At 37.8% G+C, this 18,750-nt stretch overlaps 1 protein-coding gene across 1 annotated transcript in view; it reads right to left on the bottom strand.

Annotated features, from left to right (window-relative positions):
- Positions 1–18,750, bottom strand: part of LOC308344413 (uncharacterized protein) — a gene marked incomplete at both ends in the record, with an annotated part of 299,357 nt that overhangs the window by 214,730 nt on the left and 65,877 nt on the right. The window contains 3 exons of the mRNA XM_080805961.1: positions 11,930–12,163; positions 14,804–14,927; positions 17,697–17,773. Coding sequence (XP_080662087.1) covers positions 11,930–12,163; positions 14,804–14,927; positions 17,697–17,773 — 435 coding nt within the window. The remainder of the gene's footprint in view (positions 1–11,929; positions 12,164–14,803; positions 14,928–17,696; positions 17,774–18,750) is intronic.

Consider the following 18,750-nt stretch of genomic DNA (forward strand, 5'->3'; position numbering starts at 1 on the left):
AAATCAAGGCTGGATTAGCTAATATTTCTTGAAGGGATGTTTTGAAGAGCTGGGGAAACCTAATGCAGAGGAAAACAGAGAAGATTCTATATGGTAGATTATTACTATAGTGATAAAAATAGTTATAGCAAATAATTATTTCCTACATGCAACCCACTATGCTCAGTAATTTATACACCATATTAATTAATCCTCACAAAATCCCTATGAATTAGGTATTAGATACCCATTGTACAGATGAGGACACTGAGGCCAGTGAGATTAAGTGTTTTCCTGAAGTGTTGAATCTTAGCAGAACCAGGTCACTGCTGAGAGTGGGATGCACGGTCAGTGGCCATCCATGCCAATCAGGTAAAGCTGTTTGCAATCTAGGTTCTCTGCGAGACCTCTTGACCAACAGAAGTTGACCTTTCCAAGCACTGACAAAAAACAAACAAACAAACAAACAAAAAACTTCCTCCAACTAATATAAAGGAAAACTTTCTAAAACTGAATAATATAATATACTCCCAGATTATTCATTATCAATGGTAATAATCAATAATCAATAAAAGTAATCATGTTCAGATTCTAGTTTTCCTAAGACTGCTCCTTCCTAAGAGTTATTAAAATCATTTCAATTTTTTTATATTAAATGTCACATGGATAATAACCTCTTGCAAAATGTTGGGTTCATCATATTTTAAGAATTAATACTTTAGGTCATTTTAATCAGTTTCTGATATATATGCAGTTTTCAGAAAGCACTTCAGGGAAGAATACTGTGGCCATGACTAATAATGACAAGAATATGAACTATATTCTTCATATACATATTGGAATCAGAACATTACTGGAGTACTTTACCATCTTAAGTATTTAGGAAGCCTTAAATAAAAAATAAATTTGCCTATTTCACTGAAATTGAGCATCCTCTTTTCAGGCATAAAACTTCAAACTTATTAATTTCATGGCTATATTTTAAAATGAGTGCCAGTACCAGCCAGCTGACTGCATGATAAGTGTCTTAAAATTTCAAGAAGAGGCACTAAATTTTTCACAGTATTTGTGTTTCATTCTCAGTGTAATAAAAATATGCCACCCCTTTTAATAATGAATAATAGATTCTCGGTTTGATTTACATGCATGGATTAAATGTCATGTTTGAAAAGTTGCTATTTTATTCATATTGGATTTCCCTCCAGTAAAACAAAAATGGTGCCCATCTACTACTATAATAATGATACCTTGCCCCACTGATGTATAAATATTAACTGGTTGATAGACCTTAAAATTCTATAGATACATGAAATAGCCTGATAGTACGGGAAGTCTAAGTCAGGTTTTCTCTGAAGCTTCTGAGGTACTTATGTGTGCCCCACAATTAGCCCAAACCCTCCTACATACAATGTGGCTACATCAGAGGAATAGGAGAGCCAGAACTTGTTTCAATGATGCCAGATTGACATACTGAATTCTAAAAGGTTCAAATCTATCATTGTTTCTTCTTTCCCACTAGGGAAAAAAAAAAAAAAAAAGGGCTGTTCACTGTCACCACTTGTTCATGGGCCCCTGGATTCATGTTCTAAGATGGCTATAGCAAAGCACCATGGGGTGGTCTTAAAAACCAGAAATTGATTTTTTCACAGTTCTGGAGGCTGGAAGTCCAAGGTCAAGGTGCTGGCAGGGTTAGTTTCTTCCGAAGCTTCTCTCCTTGGCTTGTCTCCCTCACATTGGTCTTCCATTGGTGTATGTCTGTTTCTTAATCTCTCCTTTTTATAAAGACAGCCCCATATTGGATTAAGGCCCTCCCTAATGACCTCACTTCAACATAATTAACCTCTTTAAAGACCTTATCTGCAAATACAGTCACCTTCTGAGGTACTGGGATTTATGACCTCAGCATATGAATGGGGGGGAGGGGTTCTGCAAACTTCAGTCCATAACAGGGCCCTTTCTATTTACCCTCATCTACCATTTCTACCTTCCTATATGTACGTGGCATAACTAAAGGATGAGCCATTTTGTACAAGATCCAAATGCCTTTTTGGTGATTCAAAGCTGAATTTAGAAATAAAATGATCCCCCCCACCTTTAAGCACACAAGGTTCAGTTTGTAACAGTTACCCATACAATTTAAGGAGAGGGTGCTGACTTTATTCCTCCAGCTCTTGAGACAGTATTTGGCCATATGAAGAATTACATAAATAAGCTCTTCAGTTACTTTTTGTTGCAAAAATTAGTGCCAATTCTATGGATCAAGAAAAGAGGCAGGATTGAGCACAGTGACTCACCTACTCCACACAGCATCAGGTGGGGTCACCTGACGCTATTTAACTGATGGCTAGACTGAACTGGAGTGTCCAAGATGGCTTCTCTCACATGCCAAGCACACTGGCAAAGACAGAGTGAAAGCCAGGCCTTGCCCAGGAGCTCTCTCTCTTATAGTCACCGGGCCTCAACTTCTGGTCTAGCAAAGTAGATTTTTATGAATTATTTTACATAGCATCTCAAGCACCTAAGACTATGGCTTCCAGTAAGACAGGAAGTGAAGCTGCCAATCTTTTAAAGTCTTTCAAACCCAGAACTGACACCTAGAAACTGACAGCATCACTTCTATTGTATTCCATTGTTTAAGCAGTCACAAACTTTCCCCCCCTCAGAATCAAGGGGAGGAAACATAGATTTTGTTTTTCAGTAGGAGGAATAGCAAAGAAGTTATGGCCATCTTTAATCTACCCCAACATGTTATTGGTAACTGAATGAATGAACAACAATATGCAAAATATGTTATACAATACAAATAAAATTAATCTATTTGGCCATGTACATTGCAGTGACCTTTGCAACTTCCATCTGAATTAACACCAAACATGAAAGATTTCCAATAATTCAAGCAAGGTAATGTGAATTCAGGAAACTACTTGCCTGGTTTTCGTATTTTTTTAAAACTCTTTTATTACTTGTAGTTCTTCCTAAGGTTGAAGTGCTTATTTATTTACTTACTAAACCTACTTTTCATTTGCACAGTGAAAGAATACTTTGGTTAGACAACGACTAATAAAAGGAAGGTAAGTGTATATGCAGTTAATATAGCTCCATAACAGGAGTGCATGCTTGCTGAAAGCTAGATTTACCTAGATTTACCTTGCTGAAAGCTAGATATACCTTTTAAATTCTATGATTTTCTTAATAAAGAGCTTGTAATTGCATTCTATAATTAGAAAGGCCAATAGAACTATTTTCACTTAGAAATATCAAAAAATAATCTGGAGAAATGTCTGCTTGGTCTTTAAAATAATCAAGTTCACAGTTAATATAACATCAAACAGGTGCATTCAGGGAGGTCCTCATGCATGTCTAAGTACTCTGGAAATTCTCAGAAGGCATTCCATTTGAAAATGAGCTTTGTTGAATATGCTCATGCTTCAAGGACGTGACTTTATGAGCTCACTTCTCTCTCTAGAAAATGTTTACCTAAAATATTGCTTTTATATACTAAGAAAGGGAGACAACAAAAAATAAACATGAAATTGTAAAACCTTAAAACATTGATATTTATTTTCTTATTCATTTCCAGTGATGGGCTCCCCATTTATAAGTAATGTGAAAATCATATATCTTCCTCCAAATTAATTTGTTTCTCCTCAATCAGATCTATTTCCATTTTAGAAGCTACTGTTACCAAGATTTGACTCTTAAGATTATCTTGACCTTTCCTTGTACTCATTTTTGAAAAACCGGATTTACTTTAAACTTATTGCATCTCTATAACTAAAGTTTCACATTTCATTTCCTTCTTTTTTACAAATGTCTATTGAATGCCTACTATGTACAAGTACTATATGTTCTGAAAGACACATCAATAAATATGGTATGGCCTCTGTCCTCAAACACATGAAATATTGATGGAGCTCATTCATGTGTATAAACAATAGCAAAAGTGATTGAGGTTGAGATTTGAAGGATAAGTAGGAGTTAACTTTGGGAACAAATGGCTAATGGCACACCAGACTTGTAGGGTATCTGGAATTCAGGTACAGCTTGAGCTAAGAATGTGCTTGGGTACATAATGGGAAGTTTGCTCTATTTAATAGGGGTAAGGACTGTGGATAGAGGCTGAGGCCACATTGCTAGGTCTTTGAATCCATGGCAAGGGCTTTGTGATTTATCTTAAGAGCAATGGAAAGTCAACAAATGTTTCACAAGGGAAGTGTTAGAGTGATGTGATGAAAAGACCACTTTCACTAATGATGACCAAGAGAACATTGGTGATGCCCCTGGGGTGAGTGGAAAGTCATTTTTGGAGGTAGAAGAGTTGGGTATCCAGAGTTACAGAGCAAGGGTTTCATTGCCAACATTGCCCTGCTAAGATCTTAGGTAACTAGCATTATTTCTCCATAGTGCAGTCTCTCATCTGTGAAATAGAAATATTAATGTCTACCTCACTTATTGCTTTTGAGGTTAAATGCCATAATGTTATTGAAAACCGTAAACTCTGCTTTGGTCTAAAACACTTCACTGGTTTTAGAAAAGGTGGACTTAATGTATAAATGTTGTTCACAATCGTTCATTTATCCTTTCGAACAATAGAGTCATAGACATGTTGGGAAGAGAAATACTGATATATTTTGATGAACCAAAACTTTGTTTTAGGGATATATTTGGTGTTTGTTTGTTTTTGTTTTTTTAGAGCTGATTTGTTCCTAACTTTAAAATACTTTAGTCCTTGAAGTATGTCGGCCCTGAGCTGCACTACATAACATTTACCCTAGACCACGACCCTATTGATGGTAAATAACAATGTAAAATCAACAAGATTGGGCTTCTTGTGATGCTTATTATATGTGGAGATCACAGAGGCACAGGGAGATTGGGTGGCTGCTCTAAGTCACTTTGCTAAGTAGGTTTTGGAACCAAAATTCAGTTCAAGAAAGAACACACACTTAACCACCATTCTATCAGGTCTTGGTCCCCTGTATTTATTTTTTGCCTTTAAACAAGTACTTACAAAATTTCATCATTCACACTGGCATGTGATTCAAAAAACAGATGTGCTTATCGAATCAAATGGGGTTAAATGCCATCAAAATTGAATGATTTTTCCCCCCTTGGTGACACAGACCCTCAATCCAAGACATGGTTTTCTTTGCTTTGTGGTGTAGGGTAATGTGAACAATGAAATATGTAAGTTCAAATTGAAGGAAACCATGGTCTTAATGGAATCATTAGAGAAATTGTTCCAGAATGCTACATCCTTCCAGAAATAATAACCCTGTAATGTCAGCAGATTCAGAGTCAGCATGGGTTACCTGCTGCACACAAACTGCCTGGTCATGTTTGTTAGAGCTGCCTGAGGCCTAGCCCAACTTCAGCACATGACCTTTCAGAACTCTTTTTTTAATTCATTAATCAATGTTCTTTGCCTGAATTGTGCTGGTTTTGCTTCTTGAACCTATTATTTGTATCCTCTTTTTTTAAGTTGGTCAACCCCTGTACCCAATGAAAAAGAATTATAAGCATAGCACTTTTATGTAATAATTAACAAACTGTTCTTTCGGCTCAGATACTATTGCCAAAGTACAATAATTTAAATATCATCTTTGAATAATGACATATTTTAAATGATAATGTGAAAACAGTTATCATAACCATCATAATTCTTAATATGTGACTTTACACTTTTAAAAAGTAGTTTAGTATATTTTCTATTTCAATTTTCTATACAGCACTAAAGATTCCATATTTATTTATCTGCATAGATTAGAATATTAGAATATTAGAAACCAAGTACAACTGAAGAAAGTGTAATTTTCATCAAATTTTCAAAGGATCAGTCCAATTTTCTTATAATAAGATTTTCCTTATGTCACGGTTTTCTGTAGTTTTCATCTTTGTAAATATAAACAAAATGGATTCCCACACATATATGACTGGTTTCAACCAGTGTTTTCCAACTACGGTGCACACATCTTGTGAAAATAGAGATGTCTTAGTCCCAAACCTTGATTTAATTTTGAGTTCATTAGTTGGAGAAATAATCATTTAATTGTACAAATTATACAATCATTTGTTCTTTCTTCTGCTATTCAAAAGTTCTTCATTGCCTAATATTTTATTAAAATTGAATAGAAAAACCAGAGTGTTTATTTAATATTCCTTTGGAAAATTATAAAACATTTCAAATATAGAAGATTCAAAAGAATAATTCAAGATGGCATTAGTCCTTTCATTCTTCCTTGCTCTTAGAAGATATTTCTTTTTAGTTCTTTTAGCAAGTTCTTAAGACGGCTATAATGCGATGGGTTGAATTTTGTCCCCTGAAAGAAGAGATACTGAAATCCTAACTCCCAGAATCTCAGAGTGTGACACGATTTGGAAATAGGATCTTTGTTGATTTACCAAGTTAAGATGAGGTCATTAGAGTGGGTCCTAACCCATTATGACCAGTGTCCTTATAAAAAGGGGAAATCTAGACACAAAGACAAATACACACAGAGGGAAGAGGATGTGAAGACACACAGGGAGAGTGGGCTCCTGGGTGACTAAGTCATTAAGCGCCTGCCTTCAGTTCAGGTCATGATCCCAGGACCCTGGATTCGAGGCCCCTGCATCGGGCTCCCTGCTGAGCAGGAAGCCTGCTTCTCCCTCTCCCACTCTCCCTGCTTGTGTTCCCTCTCTTACTGTGTCTCTCTCTCTGTCAAATAAATAAATAAATCTTAAAAAAAAAAAAAGAAAAAAAGACACACAGGGAGAGGGCCACCTGAAGACAAATGATCAGAGGGATGCATCCATGGCCAAGGAACACCTGGGGCTACCAGAAGCTAGAAGAGAGGCATGGGACAGTTTTTCCCCAGCACCGTCAGAGAGAGCAAAGGTCCTACTGACATCTTGGCTTCAAACTTCTGGCCTCCAGAATGGTGAGACAATAAAATTCTTTGTTTTGAGTCACTAAGTTTACGGTCTTTTGTTGTGGCAGCTTTAGGAAGTTAATTTAATATTCTTAGTCAAAACTGCACCAACTCTTGAATGATAAGGACTCTATGTGTCCATCTGCAGATTGATTTTACTTTGTCCTGCTCACAATTTTTGCTCCCTTAATCTGAGAGTTTGGGTTTTCCAGCAAGTCTGGAAAATTAATAGCTGTTATGTCTTTGTATATGTATTCTCTCTTTTTCTCTATTCTCTGTTTCTGGAACTAAGCTGCACGTTAGACCTTTTCTTCTAATTCTTTCCAAATCAATTCACTTTTTTCATCTCCTTATCTTTTAGTGCAGTCCAGGCAAGGTCTTCAAATCTGGCTTCCAGCCCATTAGCTCTCTACTTAGAAGGTTTACTCTATATAATGTATCTTTTGAATTTTTAATTTCAACTACTATATATTTTCCATTATAAGATTTACATTGCTAGGTTAATAGGAGAAATAAAATTTTAAACAAAGCTTAAAAAAAGAGAAATTTCCTATTATTTCCCTCTATTAGTAGGCAGCTTTTTCATCCAGTCTATCCTTTTTGGGCTAGTCTTGAATATCCTAGTTTGATGCAGGAGACTTTCCTTCAAAACTCCATACCTAACGGGTCCAAGGCCTCACCTCCTGAATGGTCATTGAAATCCAAAACTTTAGATACCCAAGATCGATCATCTCCCCAGTTAACTCACTGACTGTCTGGTTTTCAATTTCCTCTTCATTTCTGATAATCAAGGATATCCTTTTTTCTCTTGAGTGCTTATCAATGCATCTAAAAGCCACTGGCTCATATCTCATCTAGAATTTCCAGGTGTTTATAGAACCTAATCTGAAAACAAAATATGCCTTTGGCTCCTGCTTTGGCAGAATGGTAGACTAAGACAATCTGAATATTTAACTTAGTTTAACATCTTGCCAAAATTGAAAGACAAAAGGCATAGTTGGCAGGGTGGGGGACATATATCTTCTCAAAGATCCTAGCCTATGCATTGTTAATGAACATGATCAACAAAGAAGGCAATGTTTTCTAGTTGAAAGATTTCCAGGATAAATGTCAAAAGACAAGTAGGTCTCAAATCCATAATTTAATTTAATACAATTCTTACAGTATTCATGAGGGGGATGGAGCTGTTATTACCCATTTTACATGAGAGGACTGAAGCTCAGACTTTTCAGTCAACTCATTGTTTTTGATCACCTCCATCTCGCAATACAGGAAAACCAATGCTAAGATGTGGAATTATTTAGACAAAATCCAAGTGACAGTATCCGGAAGTAGTCTTGTGGGTGTTTGGGTGATATTACGTTGGGCTTACCCATACACCTGGTGCCTCCTTTGGAGACTTCCCAAACCCTTTTCACCTTAACCTTCAAGTATTTACCTCCTGGCATAGCCTAATGCCAAAGGGAAGCCAGCTTTAATGTTGTATCATTTTACCCTCATTCCAATATCCATTAAAAGGTAGACTTACATGTGGACAAAGCAAGTCTTTCTGCAGCATTCTGGGTGCTTCTGTAATGAGGATTTGCCCTTCTTTGGGGGACAATGTTTTCTCAGTCTGTCCTTTCTGCATGAGACTAGATGATCATCTCCCCCACCCCGTTAGCACTTGTAAGATGCCTTGTGCTCTCTAAAGACCTTACGAACCAATTTCTCCTATTCGTGGAGTTACAATAGAGATGACCCTGTCTTAGACTCGCATTTTAAAAGTAATGGCACAAATATCTTATATGCCCCTATATCAATTACATACCCAACACACATTTAGGTGTTTGTGTATGTGTATTCCTATTGTTAAAAAGTTGTATTTCTGGAAAACTTGCTGTTTGAAATGTCAGTCTCCCACAAACTGCCAGCAGAGTGACTGGCAGGCAGAATTGTGTGGTTAGTGAAAAATTTGCTGTTATTGGGTAGAACCCAATGGAATGAACAGGACTTTGAGCAACAGCATTTTTATTCTGAAATGAAACAGCCTCAGATGACTTCTCTTTCCTGTCAAGTTCTGGAGGTTTGGGTGCTTTTCTTGTTTTTGTTTTTGTCCTGAATTTTGTACTTTTCTTCTATACACTGAATGTGAAATAGCCTAGCGCATTTCTTTGGGGATCCGGGATTTTGTTAGGTGACACCAAGGGATGCATGTAATTCTGTGACATTTTGTCAGGCTGTTAAAGAGTAAATTTTCCTTGGCTGTGGCAGGAGGTAATTATTTTTGTTTGTTTGCTTCTGACACAGGGGAAGAAAATTTGGGGTTGTTATTTCAACTATTCCAAGACACTTTTTGTTCTTTTTGGCAGGAAGGGAAAAATGCATTTTACTACTGAAAGAAGGGCCGCCTCTGCTTTCCCCTACAGACTAGATGCACTTTTTAACACTAACGTTTTTGCAACCTCAGTCATGTAGTGGTTCTGACCCTCTCCCTGAAGCCGTCCCTAGTACCCTTCTTCAGTCCTCTTGGCATTACATCTTTAGCACATTCTGTTAGGCTCCACCCACAACAGGCGTGGAATATTCTCAAAACAAACATAGCAATGTATATGGCATCTGCCCTCAGAGTTCACACTCTGATAGTGGGACCCAGGGATGGGTCTCTAAACCCATAAAAACAATAGTAACAACACTTTTTACCACCTTTTAGCATCAAACAGGAATTGATGCATATGGCTCTAGAACGCAAGCTTTTGAAATGACATACTCTGGTAGCCTAACTCTACGCTTTAAAATTTCTGGTACTTAATTAAAATGTAGCAAATGAATATAACAGCCCATTAGGTACATTGGATTCTTTTTTAAAATAGCTAAGATTTTAGGTCATACCACGTTTCTGAAATTACTCTGAGGTGAAGGGTGAGAACCAAGACCTCAGCACAGGGGCTGAATTATGCCTGCTGTCTTCTTAGAACATGTCCTCAAATTCTGGTCCCATAGAGGCAGTGGGTCCCCCCAGGGAAAATGTCCTCTCCTTCCAACCTGAAACTAACTCCTATCACTGGTATACCTCCCTTCAGAAGGCCTTTGGGATCCATCACTAGACGGAAAAAAGAAAGAGAAAGAAAGAAAGAAAGAAAGAAAGAAAGAAAGAAAGAAAGAAAGAAAGAGGAAGAAAGAAAGAAAGAAAGAAAGAGGAAGAAAGAAAGAAAGAAAGAAAGCAAGCAAGCATTAACTGACATTGCTCTCAAGCAAAGGCCAGTTTGAAAGTTACTCGCCATATAAACATCTGTCGTATATAATAAAATGAAAGTCCACTGGGTAAAAATGTATGGGCAGTTTCTTTACCAAAGAAACAGAATAATTATAACAATGATTAAAAGAAGCCTCTGGATTCTTACTACACACTGGCACTGTGGATTTCCACAACTATTCTTAGTCATTTCTCACATTATGCCCATTTCACAGATGAGCCAACTGAGGTTTGGTTCCCCAGTGAATGTTGTCAGCCAGGATTCCTTTCTGCTTAGGGAGGATGCTATCCCAGGAAGATTTGAGGTCTCTGTCTTAAAGAGACTCCTGGTGTTACCACCCCATCGACACTACCAACTCTACAAACTGTAACAGAAGTCAACCATGGCTACATCTTAGGATTACGCTGTGAACCTTCACTGAATGTCTGGTTAGTACATGGTTCCCAATAGTAGGCAGGCTTTGCTTTTTTGGTTTTAACACCTGTCAACTTCCAAACAGAGAGGTCATCTGACACTCTACACTTATTATTCAATGGTGTGGCTTTTATGAATGCCAGATCTTTTCTATTTCTTAAAACTCACTACAGAGTTGTTGCTCATTAAAAAAACAGAAACAAAAACCAACCAAACAAACAACAGCAATAACAAAAACACTGTCTGTCCTCAAGGGGCATAGATATCTAACAAGTAAAGACGGCAAAAAAATGGAGGTTGGTAATTTTCTTCTTGGACCCTACAAGTAAATGATGGCCTCCTAGGTTTATAGTTTATAGATCTACTGTATAGAAAGGCTCATTTGTTTTTACAGCTTCACATTCCATTTTAATTTTGTCAGTTGGTCAGAATAAATACAATACATTATCTGAAGAGTATATTCATGTGAATAATATATTGCAACCCTTAATGAAATACCACATGCTAAAATTAATTAAAAGGATACCTTTTAGTACAAAACCTAAAGGGAAATGGGGAAAGAGAGCACACTTCTATTTTAGAGAGAAATTAGTTTTTTTTTTTAATATCACTCTGTGATACCTATGTTGACTCTCAAGATGTTTGTTTTATGCATTCAGATTAATAGTGTAAAAGGCAATTCTGTATTTGTGAACAGTCTGTGCTCATGCCCAACATCCAATGCACCAGGACTAACTCAACCTCCTTTCTTTTTCTTAGGGCCAGAGGAAGCTGAGACTTCCCTCTCTGTTTCCAAAGGTAACTTGATGATCTCCAGCCTCTGCTTCTCATCCCTGCTACCAGGGTCACTCTTTAATCTCACCCATCTCTTCCTGCCTTACTCAATACCGTCTCCTCTGTAATCTCTTTGCATGGTAAACACATGCCCCTGTATCCATAGTATATTTTCTGAACAATCCCTCCAACTTCTCTTCTGGTCCAAAGCTTGGTTCTCACCTAAAATCAGCATCCCTGGCTACCTACACATGTATACATGTACAAGACCCCCAATAACACTCATCATTAATCTCCCAGCACATAAATCCGAAAAAGATGAAGAACTAGACAAAGCATCCACATTATATGTTCTTGATAAATAAAGATAGCATTTCCATTTTACACTGGACATGGAGGGGAGGTCCCTTATGGTGCACAACTCATGTTTGGTGCATAGTGGGTGCCCACTAGGTATTTGCTGAATGCATGCATGCATGAATGAATGAAATCCTTCCTGTTTACTACACAAAGTTGAATATCTAAAGCTACATCAATTGGGATAAAAAGATGGACGGGTAGGAAGCATGGAGAAACTACAGAAAAAGTGCTATGTGTGCAAAAAGACCTGCTTACCACATAAAGGCTTTCATGGAAATACAGCCCCACGTCATAAAAGTTTCCATCATGCCTCATTGGGTGTGTTCTGGTCTTCAGCTGCTCTGTATGCCTCCACTGCATGGGACAGCCACCTGGTCGACGAAGCAAGGACACTCTGAGGAGGTAAGAGCCTCGGGGAGCCTTGTTCTTGAGGCCCCTTATGCATTTTATCTGCATTTGAAGAAGCTGAGGCTCCTGACCCTGCTCAACCTAAAGACAAGACAGGTCTTTGAAATATGCAGGAACTGGGTAAAACCACGCAATTAGCCACAATGCGCTTCTCGGGGGTGGGGGGAAATAGACAATTATTTTCGCTCAACCTGTAATTGTTAGGTATTAGTAATGATAACAGGGGAGGACACAAGATATATAATTAGGAGGTCAAAAGCCAAACCTGCCAATTATGCCAGGGAAAGTTTAGCCAATTTTTAAGCATGGTATGTTAATGATCTGTGACATCAGAAACCATTCATCTATTATAATAAGATAGAATTAACAGGAAACCAACACTTCTAAAAACCACACATCATGCCTCTCCAAGGTTATCTGGGATGGGTGAACATGGGCAGTGAGCTTCAACTCAGAGTTTGAAAGGCGACAGTGCTTACCTCTGACACTAATCACAGACCATATGACACTGTAGGAGAGGAAACCTTTTTTCCCTACCCTTCACGGTCTTCGTTAGACTCCAAATTAAATTTACATGAAACAGATTAACAGGAGAAAGAAGCCGAAGTTTTATTACTGCACAGCAAGGCCCAGTAATGACATGGAGACCTACAGAAATGACCAAGAGAGGCATTTATAGAAAGAGAGACAATAGCGCATTACTTTGGGGATCCAGGATTTTGTTAGGTGACACCAAGGGATGCATGTAATTCTGTGACATTTTGTCAGGCCGTTAGAGAGTAAATTTTCCTTTGCTGTGGCAGAAGGTAGAGAGACATTTTAGGAAGAGAGACAATACACTGGCGAGAAGCTGACAGGATAAAGAAAACAGGTGTTTGAGAGTTTTAGTGAGGAAGGAATTCTAAGCTAAGTTTGAGCTGAGGTAGTAGATTAGTAAAAATAAATAAAGTTTCTACAGCTTTCTCCTCTTAAGAGTTCCAATCACTGGCGATAAGGATGTTTTTTCACTTCTTAGTACAGGAAGGGTACCTTCCGTAGGGGAGATAGATTTCCTGAGTTCAGGGGGGCAGAGGAGGGTCTGAGTGGTCTTGCACTGGCTGTTTCTCAAGCAGCTTCAGTTCAAAATAATCCCTGTGCCACTCTGGTACACCTTGGCCCCTAGACCACACTGAGGAGGGGAGTCCAAAGTAGGTCAGACAAACACCTCAACCTATATGTAGTTTAATTCAATTTCAACATGAGGTCAACTAGCCCCATCAGCTTCACACGCAAAAAGAAGAATAAAAGAGGGGGTAGCATTTGTATACGCTTTAACCTACAACTCAGCATAAATTGTAGGTAACGAAAGAAGATGATTCAGGTATATTTTATGGAACATTGGAATTTCATTGCTTACCCTCGGCTGGCAGAAATAGGCCATTTTCATTTTTAGTAAGTGCCAGAAAGTTTATACGAATTGATAAGATTTTTAATGGACTTGTTTCAGATTAAACAAAAATTAAACTGGGATTATTAATAACTCCAATGTCATTAAGTCATGTTTTCTATACTCATAAGTCCCAAATAGTCTTCAGAATAATTTGACCTCAAAGAATTCTCTATTACATTGTGCTTTAAGCAAAAAATAACGTCGTTTTTGGAAGCAGGTTACTCTCTTGGCTACTGGAGTTAGTAGCATACCCATTAATCTGCAACCAACAGTAAGTACTTAGGAATCCCATCTTGACTTTATTTTGTGAGTGATAATATATATTTCCATATAGATAGTATGCTTCTGGAATCAAATCACAGTTAAATAAACAGTGAAAGTTGCTAAACTTCTTTTTGGTTTTTTTTTTCATATGAATCATATTTAAAAGCCTATCAGAATAACAATTATTTTTGGTTTAATTAGAAAATCTTAATTAACAATAAGGACTTAACCTTCATATTTTGGTTTCCAAAAATATTTTAAAAATTAACACCATGTGAATAAATAAGACAATCTCTTTAAACCTCAAGGCAGGATTACCGATGCAGGCAGACCGAGTTATTAAACACATTCTAAATTAAACGCCTCTATGAATTTTATACTGAAATATATTGTGATAGTTTTGCATGCCAAATGTGACATTTTGTATTTTAGATTCATCTTCTGTAGTAATTTTGGAAATGTCATACAAACAAAGATTTTGTCATTTACCAATGGAATTACTATGCATGGTTGCTTAGGCATCTCTTCGCTGGTTCTTGTGGTTGTTTCAAGTCAGCAAGCCATAAAAAATCTTTATCTCTCTGAAACACAGCAATTTGGAAGATAATCGAATGGTGACTAGGGGGCAGAAATGCCAGTCTGAGGAATTATACCACAATCTCTCTTGCATTTACAACCTTCCTCAAAGCGTATGTCAGATGAGTAGGGAAAGAAGACAGAAGATTCATCAAATCTCAAACCTTGTCTCATTTGCATGGTGGCAGCTCTGCCTCATTGTCTAGTGACAACCCAGCCTGGTGCCAGGGACACCGTTTTTGAGGAATTCCAATGGCTTCACAACCGAGAATTTTAGCCATTCTATCTTAGCAAAGAATTTCTCTCAAAAATATTTACCAAGCCCTGCTGAAACTCTGTTTCCTTAGAGGGTCCCCCAAGAGGAAAAGCACCACAGGAAAGGGAGTTGATAACAACTGATCTCATCACTTAACATTTTGCGGCAGAGGAAAAGGTCCTGGTGAGAGCCTCACCTTCCAGCAAGGTCCTGCTGCTCCCTTTGATTCGCGAGTTACTTCTGGGAGGGTGCAGAGCTTGGCTGAGCTGTCTTCTTTACAGACATTGAGCTCTGCAATTAATGGTTGACTTGGTGCTCTGCTAGCAGTTACAAGAAGAAGGGAGATAAAAGGAACAGAAATCGACAGTGGGCATAATGAAAAGGTTTGCCCTTGGAAACACGACACAATTTGATGTTTTCCTTAAACATCGTGTCAGATTAACTGAGAACTAGATAAACACCACATTACCACCATTGATTAAAGTTGGGGAGATGAGTAGCTTTTGAAATGGGATCCAACAAAATACAAGACTCACTATATGCCATACTGATCGACCAGCAGTTAAAATGCGGCTTGTTTCAAAAATTACCAGAAGGTTACATAGTTGGTAAGATGTTTAGCCACTTCATTTTCTACCCTCACCCCTTCCAGCCTATAAATTGGTAAAGAACCTCTGGAATGGGAAAATCATTTAAATAGATGAATAGCTGATATGATACAAACTTTTTCTTTTCTTTTTTTGATGCAATGGTCAGACATGAAGATATATTTCTACCTTAAAACGTTCCCTAGGCTTTTTTTTTTCTCCTATTAACATTTATTGTCTTTATTTGAGCTTCTTTGTTACTGATTATTTACTTACTTACTTACTTATTTATTTACTTATTTATTTTAAGCTGCACGCATCCTAACAACATGTGCCTGCTTTCCCATATTCATTTGAATTAAGAAGGATCTTGTATTTCACTTCTCCTGACTTAAGCTTAATTCCATCAGCAGGGCCATCTGTGACAATGACTGTACCCCCACCAGAGGAATGGCCTTTCTGGATCTCACAGCTGATTTAGTTTCTTGTGATAGAAATGATTTCCCTTAATTTGGTTAGAGCTACACTGACACAAGGGTTCATTAGGACACCCATTTGCTGGCAATTCAATTTCAAATTAAATACACTTTGTTGTAAATTTTATTACTTTTAAACTACTGTATCTATTGCCTTTAATGGCCCTATTATACAGTTATGAAGGTAAACAGATTTCATTAGTAAACATCAAACATGTTATGTTAACCGGAGTGAAATGGTTTCCTCAGTTTCTTTCTTTGTTCTCTTGGCAAGCATAGCATGGCACTCATGAAATATCTTAAAAACTTAATCTAAATAATTAGATGCTGAATTCATGATTATAATCCTAAAGGAAAAAAAAAAAGATCCTTAGTTGCAATCCCAGTTCTTTGTAATTAAAGGTTTTCTAAAAATACCTTCCTTAGTTAAACAGGAACATGCACATCAAAAGGTTAATACACAGTTTTAACATGATATCAGGTACCTTGAGTTAAGTCTACAGATTTTTGTCCTCTTGGAGCAGTCACACCCTGGACCAGGAGCCAGACCAGACATGAGCTCATTTTGAATTAGGTCTTGTGGCATATTATTACTCTTTTTTTTTTTTTTCACCTCATCTACAGCACTTATTAATTTTGTGATTATATAAATATATGTTTACGTTTGCACGTTATATAAAATCTGATTATATAAAAAGCCCCCCAAAGTCATCCATTAGTCCACCACTCAGAGATAAACTCTGATAAAATACTGAGGTCTATTCATCATAGCTAGGTAACTAAATATACCTTTATTTTTTCTTTACAAAATAAGGTCAATGATGTAAATAGTATTTTGTCACCCATATTTACCACTTTGTACATTAAAGGCATTTTCTATGAGATCAAAGTTTTTTCCTACAACATAATCTTATTGTTGGATACTTAAGATAGTTCCAATTCTCACTATTTTCATCCATAATTAAGTCTCTTGCATATAACGTCTTGTCTACCTCCCTGGCCATTCTCCTGGTCTGAATGCCCAGCCCTAGAAGCACAGTGATCATGGCTACCGCCCTGAGTGTTTACTGACACCTCATGTCCCCCCAGCCTGTTCTTGGGGGTGCTGAAGACCCTTCACAGAGAGATAGGTCCCACTCCTGTTGATACCTTATTTTCCCTGCTAGTTGGATCATAAATTAAGCAAAATGACAATGAATGAACAACATTGATGTCTACAACAAGATTTCTCAACCTCTGCCCTATTGACATTTTGAACCACATAACCCTTTGTTGTGGAGGCTGACCCACATTGTAAAATGTTCAGCAAGATCCCTGGCCCCTGCCCACTACATGCCATTAACAGACCCTCTCCTAGTCCCAGTAGTGACAACAGAAAATGTCTCCAGACATTGCCAAACGTTCCCTGCAGGCAAAATCGATCCCTGTTGAGCATCACTGATATGCAGCATGAATAGTTACTGCTGACTGCTTAGCGTGTTCAAGGCACTCTTTTAAATAAGTTGTATCTATTATTTTGTTTAACCCTGACTATAATCCAACAAGGTATTCTTTCTACTACACTGATGAACGGATGCTGGAGAATGTTGAATATCTTATCTGAGGTTGCATATCCCTAAGAGGTAAAGCCCAAGATTCAAAGTGGGAACATCTAACTTGAAACCCCCTCTGAACCTACAACCACTACTTCTGTCTCTCCTTTCCTGGCATGGAGAAGCAGCAAGTGCCACCCCCAGATCTTGGAAGTTCCTACGTTGGCTCAAGGATGTAGATACTTCCTGAGTGGTAAACAAGACATGGCTCCCAGCTATGCGCCATCACCAGAATGCCCCATCACCAACAGCCGAATATGAATGATAGGGCACAGATAAATTTCAGGAGGAAAGGAGGTTACAGTTTCCATAAGCCTGATCCTCAGGGTCAATCAAACTGGGGTGCCTGGTACCTATAATTGATCCACATTTAATCTAGAGTGAAGTATACAAAAGAAAAGAAAATGCATTGAATCTACCAGGAAGGAACATACTTCTTGCAGGTTTTGTCAGTCTTTAAATGGGACATAGGGATGTACTGATGAAGTCCGTCCCCTTCAAATTTCAAATCCTGTATCAAAGAAAACAGAAATGAAATAAAATTGATTAAAAATTCACTTGAAACACTACATGCAAAAGTGGGTTTTTCTAAGACCTGGATATGCTTGCCCTAAAGGTTAAGGTTCCAGGAGACAAATAAGAACATGGGGGTTATACCTTTAGCCGCCCCCTTTTGTAGAATATGACTTTCCTCACTCTGCCTAGTTACTTTTGGCCAGGAAGGTGGAGAGAATAATAAAGAACATCAAAAAAGGAGGAGAAGAGAGAGAGAACTCAAGATGAAATCTTCAATCATTTATAAGCTGTACTTCTGCCTTATGCTATGGGTCACACAGATCAAACCTGGTAGAGTGTAAGAGGGAACTACAAAAATGTGATAATAGGAGGCCAGGACCCTTACTCCATAGCAATCACGAAAGCCAGACAAGCAAATGTTGGCAGTTCCTTGATAAGTCTCAAGGTTGGAATGATTTTCCATGGCTCTCAGCTCTGTCCTCTGGACACCTGGGTCCACTTCATAGATCATCTTTGCTAGCCCATGTTTGCAGTTAAGTCATTTCCTCAGCTGGTTTCCAGCCAGTAGATTTGGGAGTCCAAAGTCTCCCTTATTTTGGTTTCTCTCTGTCTCTTTTAGTTCAAGCAATTGGCTTTTCTGCTTCTCTAATTCCATTTACAACTCCATGGATCTTCTGTGAATCTTAGAAGAGTTCACTTCATAAGACAAAAACCAAACACACAAATCTCTTCAAGAGAAGGCCTTCCCTACCACAGGCTTTCACTGAAAGGATACCATGTTATGTATTGTGCTTGGTTTAGATAAATAAGTTTCTTGATACGGCTCTGCCAAAAGAAGCTCTAAAATAAGTATGTGAGATCTAATAATACATCGGATTCGACTAAATAAATATTCTTAAGTTTATGGCATACTAATTAGCAGTGAGATTTCATAACAACAATGCTCATCTATGTTTACTGACCACTGATACC

This window comes from Martes martes, assembly GCF_963455335.1.
Source record: "Martes martes genome assembly, chromosome: 6".
NCBI lineage: Eukaryota > Metazoa > Chordata > Mammalia > Carnivora > Mustelidae > Martes > Martes martes.